The sequence below is a fragment of the Fukomys damarensis genome, unplaced genomic scaffold (assembly GCF_012274545.1).
Source record: "Fukomys damarensis isolate Sample0158 unplaced genomic scaffold, DMR_v1.0_HiC HiC_scaffold_16, whole genome shotgun sequence".
Taxonomy (NCBI): domain Eukaryota; kingdom Metazoa; phylum Chordata; class Mammalia; order Rodentia; family Bathyergidae; genus Fukomys; species Fukomys damarensis.
In genome coordinates, this window is record NW_022900928.1 from 129648028 (window position 1) to 129665053 (window position 17026).

Below are 17026 nucleotides of genomic sequence, written 5' to 3' on the forward strand. Positions count from 1 at the left end.
TCCTTTCAGACACTGCTGTTAAATTAGGCAAAGTCCTATTTTAGGCATATTCGGGGAACCTCTGGCTTCTCTGCTTTAAAATATGAATGTGAAGCCATGTTTGAGTGATGGTGTTTTTTGATATTGGGCTTCTAATCAATCTGATTAATGCTGAAGTCTCACCTGTAGCATTGAAAGCTAAATTTTCCTACTGGAGGAGGAAACAGTGCCATGTTTTGTGGGGGAGCTGGCAATTCAACTTACGCTTATGTATAACATAGTCCTTAGAGCATCAAGGATGGTCTTTTCGCTTTGAAGAAAAAGCTGTGCCTATTTTCTTTATACCCTTGTGGAAAGAAAAATAGTGTTTTAGCTGTATCTTTAGACCTTTGTTAGAGATGGGTCTGGTTTTTGCGCCCCAGGAAATGAACACAAGGTATACAACCTACAAGAGTCTCTTCTGATTTACTTTCTGTCCAGTTCAGTGACTCACTTGTCGGTCATCTGCTGTGTACAGGGGCAGGGCACCCTCCAGGGCCCGGGGGTTCTGTGGTTGTGAGAGCCAGCACTGGGCGGAGGGCCACAGTGTTGTGCTTTTATCAGTTGTATTTTACATTCAGCCCTTTATGCCTCTAAGGGGGCCAGATCAAGTCTGTGTGTCATGCTGATACAACTTAAGTGACACCACCCGGTGCCACTTTTCAGTTATGTGACCCTCGAGGTCATTGATGGGATCTCAGAACCACCTGGGAACCATTGCACTTTCTCTTTTGCTCCAGGCAGTCTGATTGCAACCTAACATAGCCAACAGTGATGTCAGCTCTTGGGCCCAAATAGTCCTCCTCACAGGCTTGCCAGTTTCTCACCAGCAAATCAAAAGGCCGATGATGGCCGTGCCACCTGGCCCTGTTGATTGCGCCACCACACTCCATTTGGCAGTGAGAGGGAAGACTTTCCACATCAGAGCAGGAAATCCAGCCTGGTCTTTTATCTGCCTCCCTGTGTGTCCCATTGTGCTCTCTTGATTGAGCTGCTTCCGTAGCTTTCAAATTGAAAGGGTGTAGTGCGAAGAAATCTTCGAGGTGTGGGTTTCCCTTAGGACTGAATAGCCGAGCTTACTTCACTCGGAGCCCTTGCATGGGTGAAGGCGGCAGCAGCCAAAGAAGGAGGGGCCTTGAAGCCACGAGCATGTGTGCTGGATGCACAGAAAGCGTATTGTGCCATTTTCAAAATAAAAATCTGAGGATGAGCGTATGTAGATGAAGAACTGCTTTTTTAAAAATATAAGACGTGAAAATTGTCTTTTATGAAAATACTCCTTTTAACATCTGTGTGAAAAAGAGAAAATTTATTTTAAGAAATAAAGTGTGGCAGGCTTTCATGATAAGTTCTTGGATGGCATCGTCACCCGAGGGGTGAGTGCGCAGCTGTTGAGCATGCTGGTGGCCGCCTTGCCTCTTTGTTCCGGCTGTCAGTTACTGATCTTAGGGACTGAGGTCACCGTGTTCTACTCCGCACATGCTGTGCTGTGACTGCCTAGCTTTCCTCTCTCTCCTCTGCCAGGTTCTGCCCAGGAGCCAGTGGCAGTGCTTGCTGTGTGAGTGTGTGTATTTGTGGGGTCAGCTTCCACATAAACTGTGCCTAAAACCACTTAGCTGAGGTGGCCTCCTTCTGAATTTCCTCTCTGCCCCTACACCTCTGTTCTTAGCAGTACTGTATGGAATTTCCTACACCTTTGTAATTGCTACCGATGATTCAAGTCCAATGTTATTTACCTCTTCTGTATTTAAATACAGTTCACCAGACAGGTTTTGGTCAACTACGTGTAAGATACTATGCTGTACTATCTGAGAAATACAAATGTAAGCAAGCTATGGTTTCCTCCTTCCAGGAAACTGTAATGCAGGAAGACTTGTACATAAATGTCACAGGGATAATTGGATTCTAAGAAATGAAATCCCACTTGAGCTAATTTAAATACAAGTTGGGGATTATTATGAGAAACTATGGTTCTCTTAAAACCCAGGGCAGGAAATGGAGGAGGTTTATGAGAACCTCAGAACTAACAAGGGGGCAGAGGGATCAGAGCTTCTCCCCCTCTTGACCAGCCCAGCCACACATAGCTCCTCTCTCGACTTCCTTCTGGGGTGAGCTGGGTTGTTCTGCTCCCTCCCTCTCTGCACAGTAACCCCCCCCACCTGCTCAGAATTCTTGGGGTAGGAAATCCTAGCGATTCAGTTTAAGACTGGTATTTTCTGGGGTCAGTAGTTTTAACTAGAGGCAGAATCCTCTGACTTCTATGATGAGCTACCTAGTGAATCAGGACCGTGGGACTCAACTGTCTGGGAGGAAGCATGAATGAAATAGATGAGTGGAATGGACCACCTAACTTAACTACAACTACAGTACCGAGCAGAGAGTTGTAAGTTCTTCCTAGGAGAAAGACTCTGGACGTTTAGAGGAGGTAGGTGAAGGGGGAAGTCTAGGATCATTTCTGAAGAGCAGAGGTCTCTTTGCCAAAAGGTCTCTCAGACGAGAGTGCACAGTGGAAGAGTGGACAGGAAGGGCCAGGCCACGGGCTACTGCAGGAAGACAGAGGAAGTGGAAGGACTGAAGCAAAAGGGCCGCTGTGCAGAGAACAAACACGAAAAGATTCAAGGAGGCTAAGGTCAGTTCTCCCAGATTTGAGAGCCGATTAGAAATGGGCATGAACAAGAAGGATGAATCTTAGGATCATAGATGAACTTCCAGGCCTCAGACTTGTGTGAGAGGGCTATGATTTACCGAGAACAGGCTTGGCTTCCACCGTGCTGTTTACTTCCGCCTGGGTGCTTGCAGATTCCCCCGCTAACTGGGTCCCTTCATGGCGCCAGACACTTGCGCGCACGTGACACTTCCTTTCCTAGCAGCGGCTTTCACCTCTCTCTCCAGTATTTGCTCGTTGAAATGCTCAACTTTTAAACTCAACTCAGTGGCTCACAAGCCTTCCTTGTGGGTGCTCCCGTGCCTTCTAATGATGCCTTGAATGTAGCGCTCGCGTGTTTGGGTTGCATGGCTTGCTTACGTATTTTACTTGGCACCGAGCGCCTTCGGGACAAGGATCTCCAGTGAACGTTTGCTGACTCGTCAGATGAGTAGATGGGAATGAAATGATGGCCCCGAGGTCTTGAGCCAGGCTGATGAGGGAGATGAACCATGAATCAAGCTAGAAAACTCAGAGGAGCAGTTTGGAACAAAATGATGAGAACCAGAGTTCTCTGACTTCAAAATCACCCTGCGGAGCAGTGTACGACTAGGGTATAAATCAGATGGAGAACGCCAGTGTAGAAGGTGCGCATGTTTAATACAGAGTCTGACTGGCAGGCATTCATTAACGGAACATGTGCTGTCACTTGCTTGGGAAGGGCCTCAAGGCTTGGCCTCCCCGCACTGTGCGGTTGCCCCGGCCCGGTGGTACATCGGTGCCCCATGGAAGGGAGCTCACAGATCTTCAGTGTCAGTCTTCCGCTTGGATTTGTCCTGAGAGATCTCACTTGAGCCTTTATCACTTCTCTCTGTACCACATCAACCACGTTTTCCTGAATTTCAGTTTTTCATGTTACCAAAGCCCCGAAAGTAGTCTGTTCTTAGTGAGCCCGGCCTGGCCTTTAAGGTTGCTTCTTGTCCTATATCACAACACATTTAGTATTTTTAATATTTAGTATTAGACTTTCATCCCAATTAAAAGCCATATTGGCTTCCTCACTGGAATGATTTGCAGTTATATAATCAGATTTTAAGAGCTTCCCAATCCTTTCAAATTGTTTTTTTGAAACTCTCATAGTGGCCATTCAAGCCTTTATTTTCTCAGACCTTTGTGAAATCTTCTATCCTAAATCTGGATTCCAGTCTTCCTTTCGAAGATGTTGTAAGCATGGATATTTCATGGTGACTTTCCCCTAGATTTATCATTTTTTTTTATGTAAGGATAGATCTTGAAGAAAATGAAGTTCATAGCAGCTACTGTGAGAAACATAATAGTGTTTTTCAGCAGTACTAAAAAGGCCTATGATCTGAGTTGACCTAGAGCAAATTGACATCTTGTCATATTATTTTGCAATCTTCAGTGGCATTGGGGGCCCAAGGAGGGGAGAAAAGGAACCGGTCAGTGTAAGTATAGCAGGAACAGGAAATTTGGAGTTGAACCTGGGATTGCCCAGGCTTAAGGGGAGGCTGTTGGAATGAGGATTAGAGGGTGAGTCACCATACTGCTGATTTTAATGAAAGCAAAGTGCAGCAGGGTCCACTGGAGCCAATGATGTACAAGATGACAGCAGAGGAAGGGAGGATCTGCTTGCTGGCATGTGCTGGAGAAGAAGCTGGTGGGTGGGGTCTGCTCAGGTGTCTCCTTCACCTCCGGTGTTGTCACTGTAGGGCCAGTGGTTAGATAATCAGATGTGTGTTGACTGATGGGAGCAAATACTTGTACTATTCTGTTCAGTTTTGATAATGAATATGTAGTTGAGACTGACCTGGAACTCACTGTGTAGCCCAGGCTGGTCTTGAACTCACATTGATCCTCCTGCCTCAGCCTCCCTGAATGCTGGGATTACAGGCATGCACCACCACACCTGGCTTTGATAATGAATTTCTTTAGGAGTAGATATAAATTAAAGAGATGATCATAAATTACATTAATTAAATTAAGTTGTACTTAGCAGGAAAAAGAACCAATGACTAAGTTGATTTAAAAAAAAAGCAAGTGGGAGAATTAGTGTTGTTATAGTGGCCTTGCTTACAAGATTAGCAAAATGATGAGTAACTTTCTCCAGTCAAGCCCCTTACAGAAGCAGTATTTCACCTTTCCCAGTGCACATTTCTTATTGACAGACTCTTCTGTGCATGAGGCTGAGTTATAAGACCCTTGAGCTCGCAGAACCGGGCTTACAGCATGTAAGTCCTTCTCAGGGACAGGGCTCTGCTGCCTGGTAGACCAAAAGCAAATCAGGCTGAGGAGGGGGCTCTTTTCTGTGACCATTGGGCTCCACCTGGTGGCCTACAAGAATCGGCTTTGGAAAAAGCTACATCTTGCACACTGGTCAAAGCAGAGCAAAAGTCAAAAGCGTGGGGGAAGCAGTCACAGTTGAGACCTCCATCCCTAAATTAGTCCTTTCTCAGGGAGCCCTGTCTGCAGCCACCAATGTTTCTGCCCACCTCCGTCTCCACCTTCTTAAAAGCAGTGAAGTGTTGGAGACCCTCTGATGCCATCAGCCTTCTCAAACGCTTGTGCGTGCCTCAGCCTCCTCTGTCCCTTCAAGACAACGTTGATTCGCCCTGGAGCCTCCAGGCACTCCCTGAAATCATGCAGCATGGTTGGATCTTCCTTCTGCCGTTCTTTCATCTGTTTTTGCTGAGGACACAATCTTCCTGAGGTCCCCATTCCTTTCCTGCAGTCCTCGTCCTCTACTTTCTGCTGTGTCATAATACAGAGCAGGAAGAAGGGAAGACAGGCATTTGCCATGCTTCTCATTTGCTTTGGATAGTTAGTGAAGTATTTGATTGTTTCCCACTTCTGGGGTCTCAGGGTTGAGATACCGTTTTACCCATTTGTGCAGCTTTCAACATGAACCAATGTCATGGGAGCTTTTAAGAGTGGTAATGATGGAAGTAATCACTGCAAGAACATGACCTGTGCATAGAGTACTTATAAGGTCAAGACTTTTTGTTTTTGTGAGATAGGATCTCACTATGTAATTTGAGCTAATCTTGAACTCACTGTGTAGCCCAGGCTGGCCTTGAACATGCAGGGATCCTCCTGCCTCAGCCTCCAGCTGCACCATAATGCCTGGCTAAGGCCAAGACTTTTTGAGAATATTTAGTAGAGGAAGGAGGATAAATGGCTGAGACCATTAATGTTGATGTTAAATGTTTCTTTTTGCTTTAAGACGGGCTGTTTGAGAACTGTTTTGTGATCATTTCTTCTGTCTACAGCTGATCCCCTCCCTCAATAAAGTTTTTACTTCCACACCACTCATGGGGGCTGGGATTTAGCTCAGTGGTGCTGCCACCTGCCTCACAAGTGGAAGGTCCCAAGTTTGATCCCCGGTACCAAAAAACAAAGCTTATCACCCAGGACTGTCAGTCTGATTCATATTTGCTATAGAACTTTTTTAGAGACACCACCATTACTTGCCCTTGTCAACTGTAAGAAACTGAGTGTCCGAATCAATTTTATAGTAAGGCCTAACTAATGTCCTCTTGTGAGTAGGAACTGTATTAAAGGAGGAACTCTAGTGAGAAAATGATTATTATAAATTTATGTAATGAGGGAAATATTTTTCCTCGCAGCTGTTTATTATTGTAGTATTACAATTAGGAAAAAGTTTTTATTTTTTGAGATGCATAAACTTACTGAGTATTCGCTATTAAAATTATTTGAATGTACATTATGGATGATGAAAATTTTCTAAAACTTTGTTTCCAGAAATACTATTAAAGATTTGATACAAATTTAACCAAAATATTATTTCAAAAATAATTTAATTGCAAAGTATGTTTCACAGACAAAAGAGTATATATGACACTTAGCTAATATTTGGAGGCTAATATTAAAACCAACCCATAAAATCATCACCCAGATTAAGAAATACAATATCACAGATAACGTTGAAGCTAACTGTGTGTTCTATCATAACCCCAAACTTTTCCCCTAGAGGTAACCAGAGTCTTATATATTCTAATCAAAATACGCATTTAAAAGTAATTTGCCCATGTTTTTGTCCTTAAATAATGTTACATAGTTTTACAACCTTTTTTTCTTCTACAACTTGTACTTTTTCATTTAACATATTTTCAAATGCTTCTTTTTGATGTGTAATATTTCTATTTCCTGAAATATGATATGACTTATTCTAGCAATGAACAGTTGAGGTGAATTGAGTTCTCTGCTATTATAAACATTGCTCCTACAAGCATTCCAGTACTTTTTTCTAGAATTTAATTAAAAGTGAAGTTATTGGATGATACATATGTATATATTTTACTTTACAGTTTTGTAGCTGAGCCATTTTCCACAGTGCTTCTACCCAGTTTTAGTCCATTGCTAACATGAACTAAAAAGTATCATATAAAAGTTACCTTTGCCTCATTCTTATCATCACTTGATTGTGTGAGATTTTTCAGTTTTTGCCTATCAAATAAATATAAAATGGCATATAGAGCCGGGGATTTAGCTCAGTGGCACCGCGCCTGCCTCACAAGCACAAGATCCTGAGTTTGATCCCTGGTACCAAAAAAAAAAAAAAAAAAAAAGCATATAATTATTATAATTATTATTTTAGTTTATTTTTCCTAAGTACGAAGGAGATGGAGCATCTTTCCATAAATTTGTGGTCATATGTTTTCTAGAGAATGTTTTCATGTCTGCACTAATTTTAAACATTTTTGTGTAGTTAATTTTAATTTGCAGAAATTGTGAAGTGATACGAGAGTTCCTTAATGCTCTTTATCCATCTTCTCCTGAGTTAACATCTTAACATTACCATGGAATAGTTACCAAAGCTAAGAAATTAACTTTGGAACAATATCATTAAAGTCTGCAACTTACATCAATCTTATCATTTTTTCCGCTGAAGTATTTTTGTTGTTGTTCTAGAATCTGCTTCATGAGCCCACATTGCACTGACACTGTTGCCTCTCCGGTGTGTGACAATCCCCTAGTCTTTGCCTTTCATGAATTTAACACTTTTGCAGAGAAGGGCCAGTGATTTTGTGGGATATTTCTCTGTTGGACTTGTCTGATGTTTTCTTGTAATTGGACTGAGATTAGAGATTACTGGGAGGTGTGTCACAGAGGCACGTCTGATCACAAGGGACAGTGGTTGGTATGCATTGCTGGTGGCTTGGCTGAGAAGGTATCTGCCAGGGTTCCCAAATTACTATTTTCCCCTTATAATTATTTGTTTTGTTTTGGTTTGGTTTTGTTTTGGATTTGGTTTTTTGAGACAGGGTCTCAGTATGTAGTTGAGACTAACCTGGAATTCACTGTGTAGCCCAGGCTGGTCTTGAACTCACAGCTATCCTCCTGCCTCAGCTTCCCGAGTGCTGGGATTACAGGTGTGTTCCACCACACCTGGCTTCCCCTTATAATTATGATATTGGAGAGAAGATTTTTTTGACACTATTTAATTATTCTGTTTTTACTTAAACTTTTATCCACTTGAGCATTCATTGGTACTTTTTTCTGTACATTTTTAATTGAACTGTCATTTGATTTTTGTAAAATTTAAAAATATTCTAAAAAGTAATCTTTTATAGTCACAGGTATGGAAAATATAGTTTCCCCAGTTTATGAATTGTCTTTCCATGTTATTACTGATAGCTTCTGAAGTACAGGTATTTTAGAGTTGTGTTTTCTAAATTTTTTTTCTTGGTGTAAGGAATTACAGTTCATTTTTATATATTAATCCTATATCTAGCCATCTTGCTAAATGCCTTTATAAATTTCAATGCTTCGGGTGTATTTCTTTTGCATTTTCTATGTGGATAATCACATCATTGGTAAGTAGTGACATTTATTTCTTCCATTCTAATTTCTATAATTTTATGAGAGAGGAAGCGAAGTACTAAACCCAGGGCCTCACACTCAGCTACACACTCAGCCCTTTTCATTTCTTATTTTGAGACAGGACCTTGCTAAATCACTAGATCGCCCAGTCTGGACTTGAACTTGGCAGTCCTCCTCCTTCAGAGTGCTGGAATTACAGGCATGTGCCACCATACCTGGCTTCTTCTTCTTCTTCTTTTTTTTTTTTTTTTTCTGTACCAGGGATTGAACTCAGGACCTTGTGCTTATGAGGCTAGTGCAGTGCCATGGAGCTAAATCCCCAGCCCACCTGGCTTCTTTTTTATTTTCATTTGAGAAAGGATCTTGCCAAGTCTTATAGGCTGGTCTTGAACTTGGGGTTCTCCTGTGTCAGCTCCTGGGTAGCTGGGATTACAGGCATGTTCCAGTGTGACTAGCTAATCTCTGTAGCTAGCCTGCCTGCCTGCCTGCCTTCCTTCCTTTCCTTCCTCCCTCCCTCTCTTCTTTTTTTTTTTTCTCTCTTTCTTTCCTTTTTTTAATCTTCCTGACCTGGAAACTCATAATTATGAAGGAGATATTTTTCACACACCTAATTAAAGTTGTGAAAAGCCAGGAATTTAGCTCATGAATCCCCCGTCTGCCTTGCAAGCTCAAGGACCTGAGTTCAGTCCGCAGTACAAAAAAGAAAAGAAAAAAAAAAGTTGTTCAGAGTAGGCATTTTCTCTTATTCCAAATTTTTAAATATGTAAATAATATTGTTAATGTGGCAGCTGATTATTGAGGGACTGGAGAGTTTATAAATACATGTCTTAGTTTTGTTTGATTTTATTACTCACATTTAAAAAAAGTTTTCCTTTGGAATTTCAAGGAAAAAATACTTTGCTTTTTTTGTAGGCTCTGAATTGCTTATTCATGTATTCATGGAAACCAACATATATTAGGCACCTAAGAGAGACAGGTCTCAGTGAGATACAGAAGTAAAGAAATGTTTTGGATGACCATTTTTCCATCTCCTGGCAAAGAGAAGATGGACCTGAAACACTATGACTGAGCTGTCAAAGTAGCTCATTCCAGAAAGGAGACAGCTGAAATAGAGAGAGAGAGAGAGAGAGTGTGTGTGCTGAGGAGAGATCTGAGGGACAGGGGTGGCTTCCTGGCCTTGATGTCTTAGTCTGTGAAGATGAAATAAGCAGTGCTTGTGCTTTCTGAGCCTACCTCAACATGGACTCTGTAAGGGAAGCCTTCGCAATGTGAGTCCATTGCCTGGGGAAGGCTGTTTATGGAACTGCTGTGCCCTAGACCAGCAGTACCCAGTAAGTGCGTAGTGAATCCCTGCAAACTCTGATGCCAGCAATCCTGAAGTTTTCTTGTTGGTCATAAGAACCTCACATTTCCTGTGGTATTTGCTTCTCGTGGATGTTATTTTAAAACATTTTGTACTATGATGCTTTCAGCAGCAGGTGATAGAAAACTGTGTCCCAGAATGACTTCAATAATGAGACTCCTATTACAAGTGAAAGTTTAAAGGTCATACAGCTCTAGGCCCCGTAAAGTGAGGATTGATGTTATCAGGTTTCTCTTTGCTGTCCCTGGGGATCCAGTAGTGGTTTTCTGTGGTTGAGGAGATGCCTGCCAATACAGTTAGGCTGCAAGCTTCTTCAGTCACAGCCCACACAAAGCCTGGTCCACCAAGCAGGCCTCTGATTACAGCCTCCAGGGGCACCTGGCAGAGATCACATCACAGAAATGAGGCTCTGCCTCTGGAGCGGAAGGTGTGATGAACTTCCTGAGTGGAAGAGAGTGAATGTAGGTAGCAAAGCAACACTGGGCACTATAGTTTTTATTAGATTATCATGATTTTTTTCTATAATTCTAAAATTTAAAAATATAGTTAGCATGTTAAAGGATGCTTAGACAATAGAGGAAAAAGTCATAATCCTTTCTGTAAAATATCCAAACCATTTTTAGGTATTCCTTTTCAGGCTGTTCATAAATGTTTTTATGTAGCTATGTTATACTGCATAGCAGTGTATGTATTTTTCCATTTTATATCCTCATTTCTATGTTGCTATATCTACAAATTGTTTTTCTAAAGTGTGAAATAATACTATTTCAGTAATTTTACTATTTGCTACTTACTACTGATGGAAGTCTAAATTACTTCTTCCACTTCTTAGCTGTGAGATCTTTTTGAATAAACTTTACTTTTTAGAACAATTTAAGACTTAAGGAAAATGGTCAAGATAGTACAGTTCTAATATGCTCCCCTCAATTACTTTCCTCTTTTACTGACATATTACTATGGTATTCTTATGGTGTTGCAATTAATGAGCTAATATTGATACATTAGTAACAGAAACTCATACTTACCAGCTTTCTGTTGCTGTGGCAAAATACTGGACATAAACATTTTAAAGGAAGAAAAGATTTATTTTGACTCATGGTTTCAGTCCATGGTCTGCTGGCTCCGTTGCTTTCAGGCCTGTGGTGAGGCAGAAACATCATGGTGGAAGGGTGTAGTCGAGGAAAAGCTGCTCACCTTAGGGCAGCCAGAAAGCAGAGAGAGAGAGAACCAGAGACAAAAAGGCCTGGGACCGGATTGGCTCTTACTACTTACTCTTTTCAACAAGGCCCCACTACCTGAGTTTCCATTTCATCCCAATTGTGCCATCACTTTAGGGTTTCATCAGTGGATTAATCCACTAATGAAATTAGAGCTTTTGTGATTCAGTCACCCACCTCTAAGTACATGAGACTTTTGAGGGAACAATTAGATCTAAATTTAAGCTATAACAATCCTTTATACCAATTTTTAAACTATTACTATTACTAATCTGTGCTCTTTTTTGTGTTCAGTGATCCCACTTCTCATTTAAAGGTCTTGTCTCCTGGGATTTTATGTAGCTTTGAGAGTTTTAAATTTCTTTCTGAAGGACATATTTTAATGCAGAGCAAACTGATTTGTGGTTTTTAAGAGAACTACCAGACATTGCTGGGCAACACTGAGCTGTAGTCATCCTAAAGCAGGTTTTGTCATCTTTCCTAACTGTGAATAGAAGGACATAGAAACTACTTTGAAAGCTGAGATATTGCATGAAAGGGCAAACTTTCATGCTTGAGTGTAAATAAAATTTACATTGAAATTTAAAATACAAAAGCCAACTCTTCTGTAAGACAAATACACAGTTGATACACCAGTTCCTTAGCAGATTTGAGTTTTGTTTAGATCCTACCTTATTCAGATTTTTAGGGAGAGAGCAGAGTTACACGTAAGCAGGTAGCACAGAAATCTTTCTGGGGCATTGCAGGCCCCAAAGCGTGAGCTCTTTCAACATGCTGACCTGTTAGATTTTTATCTCCTGTAAGCTCTACAGCCTGTGCTGCTATTAAATATATCTCAGTGAAAACCTGTAATAAATTTATTTTAATAAAGCACTTGAGAAATGTTCTCTAGAACTTAGTAAAATAAATGTTAATTACTACAAATAGGAACTTGGAGTCATTGATCATATTTGGAAACCATAACTAAAATATAATTTTGTCTTTATAAGCCATGTTGTAATTTCAGTAAACAAATTAAGATTCTTTGGACTTAGAATATAACCTAGTGAAAAATTTTGCCAGAACACAGAAAATTTTTTTTTCTCTTTAATTCCAATAAAGACCCAGTGACTGCCCTGACTTGTCCTGACAATATTGGGTCAGGCCTGTCGCCTCCTGCCACACTTTCTTGACCCCTTTAGACACCCACAGGGCCCAGCACCTGAAGTCTTCCCAGGCATCTCCTGGTTGTCCACAGCATCAGCAAGTAGTTTTCCAGAAAGGGTTTGTGAGAACACCATCCCCTGAGTTCCTGTATGTGGAAATCTTTGCCTTTGAAATGTAGTAACTTCCTCAGACTAGGTTTCAGTGATGATTTTCTGTTCTTCCTAAGATGTGGTAGAGCTTTTCTGTCCGTAAACTTGACTTTTCTTCTACTTCAGAAAGCTGTCTTCATTATGGCTTTGCAAATGCTTTCTGTCCCTGGCCTCTAGACGTCCCTTCAGGAGCACCAGCCGTACCGACGTTGGACCTCCTTCAGTGGCCATTCACATCAATCGCTTTTCTCTTTTGTACTTCATATTTCAGTTTCCTCGCTTTTCTCTATGATTTGTATTATTTTCAAATAGTGTCAGTTTTTCATTAGTTATTTCCAGTGTAACCCTCATGTCTCTGGTTTTATTCTTTTCTCTTTATCTTCTGATGTCTAAAAGCCTAGTTTTTCTCTCCATTTTTGACTTATTCCTTATGCATTTGCATCTTTGCTTCAAGTGTCTTACCTATGATAAAGTTTAATTTACTAGGCACAGCAGGATATTAATAATAACTAAAATAGAATAATTATAACAATACACACACATATATGCTTGCAGTACATAGTGATTATACATTCTTTGTGAGGAGTTGGTATATGTACATAACACATCTTCGTTCTTTTGTTCATCTCCTCTCTTCCCTCCGTCTCTTGGTCTCCTTCCCTTTTGCAACAGACCTATCTCCTTATTTCCTATTATCTTTTGTTTTGCTCTTTACTTATATTTTGTATTTCTCATATGAGAGAAGCCATGTGATATTTAAGCTTGTGTGTCTGATTTATTTCATTGACACTGTGTCTCAGGTTGCACCCATTTTCCTATAAATGACTCAAGTTTGTCCTTCCTTCTGGTGGAGCTGTGCTCCACTGTGTGTATACAGTAGTTACACTTTCTCTATCTAGTCATCTGTTGGTGACACGTAGGTCACTTGTAAAATTTAGCTATTGTTAATTGTGCTGCTATAAACTGGAGCATGCATGGATCCCTGTAGTATGATGTCTTTATCTCTTTCTGGGAGACACCTGGAAAGGAAATACCTGGGTCAAATGAAATGTCTAGTTGTAGTGCTTTGAGGTATCTCCAGCAGTGTAGAAAGCTTTCTGTTTCCCCAGGGACCTGGGTGCTAAACTGCCTAAATACTTGGCTGCAAGCAAGAGGAACCCAGTCTAGTTGGGAAGGGAACTTACTGGAAAGGTGTTGTGTGGCTCACAGAAATAGTGAGAGGCTCGAATGCCCAGAAAAGGGGCATGAACGAGGGCAACTCTGGAGCCTTTGGAAGGTTCTGTAATTTAATCACGCAACAGCTTTTTTCTTGAGTGAATTTTATCAAATCTTTTTCTTCCTCTATTGAAATGATTATATATGTTTATTGATTGTTACAATCAACTATATGGATTGATTTTTAAATGTTAGACAAATCCTGCATTATCTGGTCATGATGTGTTATCCTTTTCATATAGCACTGAATTATGTTTTCTTAATTTAATATTTAGTAGAATTCATCGGTGAAACCTTCTGGACCTGCAGTTTTCTTTGTAGGAAGGCTTTGGACTGTGCCTTTAGTTTCTTTAATAGATACAGGAATGTTCAGACATAGACTTACTCTTGAATATGCCTAGGCAGTCTGTGTCTTCCCAGGACTCTGTCCCTGTCTCCTAGATGTTGAAATCACCAGCCTAAAGTCATCTGCAGCTCACTTTCCCTTTTGATGCCTGTAGGACGTACAGCACTGTCCCCCTCACACCTGACACTTGTCACTTGCCTTTCCAGATCAATCTGACTAGAAATTTATCTCTTTTATCTTTCTGCATTTTCTACCCATTGATTCTTATTTTGTATCTTTTCCTTCCTTCTGCTTACCTGGGATATAACTTGTGATTTTCTGTTTTTGGTTGTTGCTGTTTTTGTTTTTTCTGTACCAGGAATCAAACTCAGGACCTTGCACTTGCCAGGCAGGCGTGGCACCACTGAGCTAAATCCGTGGCCTTTCTCTCCCATTCTTTTAGATCATCGGTTTGACACTTTTCTTCTCTTTTAATGTGAACATTTAATGCTATAAATTTCCCTTGAAGCACTGTTTTGGCTGCTTCTCATAAATATTGATATGTTTTATTTTATGGAATTCAAAATATTTTCAAATTCTCTTTTACCCTTTCCTTAACCCATCTGAGGTTTTATTTCACTATTTGGGTCCCCTTGTGTTTCTGCGGTCTTGGCTTTTGGTGTGCTTTTGGGGAGGTCTCACTTGTGTTCAGGAAGGTGCTGGTCTGTGCTCTCATGGTGTGCAAGGAGCCCGTGGGTCAGTGCCAAGGTGCCCAGAACAGGCTGATGGGCAGGTGCTCGTGGGCTGTGGCCACTCCGTCACAGCAGGTGTGAGCGAGGGGGCCAGCCCTACTGCCCCACTGCTGCTGCCAGCGCTGCATTCCAGGGGCAGAGCTGAAGATTGGGGTTTCTCAAAAGTCTGCCTGTTCGGCAGCCAGCTCCCAGGTACCACTGTGGACCCAAGGACTCTGGCAACCCGGGGTTAGTTGTTGTGTGGAAGGCAGTTTTCTTCATAGAAATCGGTGGCCCCAGAGAAGGTCCAAGCCAGAGCTGTGCTCCCTGCAGGAAGAGCTGGAGTGGGGCTCTGGCTCCCGCTGGTAGAGGGCTGCGCAGACCTGTGTGAGAGAGGAGGGGCCTGCTTCGGCTTCACCCTCCACAGGGCAGCTGCTGCAGCTCTGATCACATTTCCTCCTGCCTGTCTCTGTTCCACACACGTCAGATGTGTGCTCTGTGTGTGGCGTGACAGTTTGATAGGTGAGAGTACAGCCCGGTGCACGCATGTCGATGACCCACAGATCAGGTCTGTTCAGGTGTGCGTGGCTTAAGGTAGGGGTGCTCTGCAGCGAATGATTTCTCGGCAGCCTGAGTTGGCCGGTGCCCCTTGGAAGGTGTTTACCAGAGCACTGGTGCACGTCTTTCATGATGTCAGTGTTGGCTTCTCCATGAAGAACAATTGAAGGAGTCTCAAGAAAGGCCTGCTTGCCACGGGAAGGTAAAATTCCACTGTGGTCGTGGATTTCCCAAGACAGGAGTATCATCGTTTCTTCTGCCTGCCTCCTGTCCAGTACACAGGTGATTGTATTCCTCCTGGTGGAGGGGCAGGAGATTTTAAAGACTCCTAACTCCTGCGTTTTAGAGTGGAGATGGGGGCCTACACTACCTTTGTTCACTAACCCAGCTGTTCCCTCTGTTCTGTCCACAGGCAGCTGGCTAAGAGTCTTGGGCAGGCTGGTGAAATCGAGCCTGAGACAGAGGGAATCCTTACAGAGTATGGGGTCGATTTCTCCGAATTCTCTTCAGAAGTTCTGGAGTGTCTCCCTCAAAGCCTGCCCTGGACAGTTCCACCCGAGGAGGTCAGCAAGAGAAGAGATCTAAGGTAAAACCTGAGACCTTTTAAGGACGGCGGTCTCTGCCTCTCTGCCTTCTAACCACCAGCATTCAGATTCCTTTGAGAATTAGAAACCAGCAAATTATGGCACAGTCCAGCCCACTACCTGTTATATACAACCCACATGCTAAGAGTGGTCTTCACATTGTTCAACGGTTGTGAAAAAATTAATTATATTTCGTGCAGATTCCATAGAAATTGAAATTTCATTGTTTATAAAGTTGCGCTGGAGCCGTGTTCCTTCCCGCATGTGTTGCTTGCAGCTGTTTTTCACCCTTGCTTCAGGGTCCAGTAGTTGCAGCAGAGACCAGGTGGCCTGCAAAGTAGAAAGTAGTCACAGCCTGGCCTTGTTCCCAAGTTCACTGCCCTGGTTCTAGGTTGTTCCTGCTTGGGAAGATGCGGGTGCCCCTGCTCTTCTCCTGGCCGGACCTGTCGGTCTGGTCAAATGGAGGCAGTGTGGGGGGTTGGAAACGCCTCCTCTAACTGGGCCTCTCTAGGCACACAGCAAAGGATTCAAGACCTCTGTACTTGGAGCTTCATTTTAAAGCTTTACTTTTTGGTCTGGAATTTGTTGGAAAGTATTTTTGTGGTATTTTTATAACAACATCTTCTTTGAAGATGTTTCTTCATTGTGGGATGTTAGTTCTTTCCTGATATTTCTCTTCAGAATTGGGTTTCAGTCCTGGCACTCATGTTGGACACCACATGGAGATATTTAGAACCAAGAAACTTTTCGTACAAGCACTGAGGCCATGGAAGGGTTTGCTAAGGTTAGCCCGTGTCAGTCTTTCTACTGCGCCGCTCATTCTATGCCGCTGGCTCAGGTACCTTCCGTCCTGGGCACCCATTTTTGCCCCAAGATGGAGAATTCTCCTTCTCTTCCCTTCTTGTCATTGCATCTTTCCAGAACTTGTTGCTTTATTCCTTTTCTTGCTGGCGATAGGCAAGGAAAAGGAGATAATCAGCCCCTTTCCCACTTGTCAGTGTGGCCGATGGGACAGGAGTTGTACTTGAGGTCAGCTGACCCAGTCTCCATCCTGGAGGTCAGGAGCAGATGTCCCTGTGTGCCTGCCGGAGCTCAGGGGCTGCGAGATCCAGGCGCCTCACCTTCGCATCCTGGAGCTTCCCTCTCCTTGTATGTCGATCGCAAGGTTCGCCTCTTGAGATCTCCACTTGAATTTGGGAATCTGTAAAAACATC

At 42.3% G+C, this 17026-nt stretch overlaps 1 protein-coding gene across 1 annotated transcript in view; it reads left to right on the plus strand.

Annotated features, from left to right (window-relative positions):
• Window positions 1-17026, plus strand: part of Dis3l2 (DIS3 like 3'-5' exoribonuclease 2) — a 289941-nt gene that overhangs the window by 126213 nt on the left and 146702 nt on the right. Inside the window, exon 10 of the mRNA XM_033763990.1 lies at window positions 15641-15814. Within this exon, the coding sequence (XP_033619881.1) occupies window positions 15641-15814 (174 nt within the window). The remainder of the gene's footprint in view (window positions 1-15640; window positions 15815-17026) is intronic.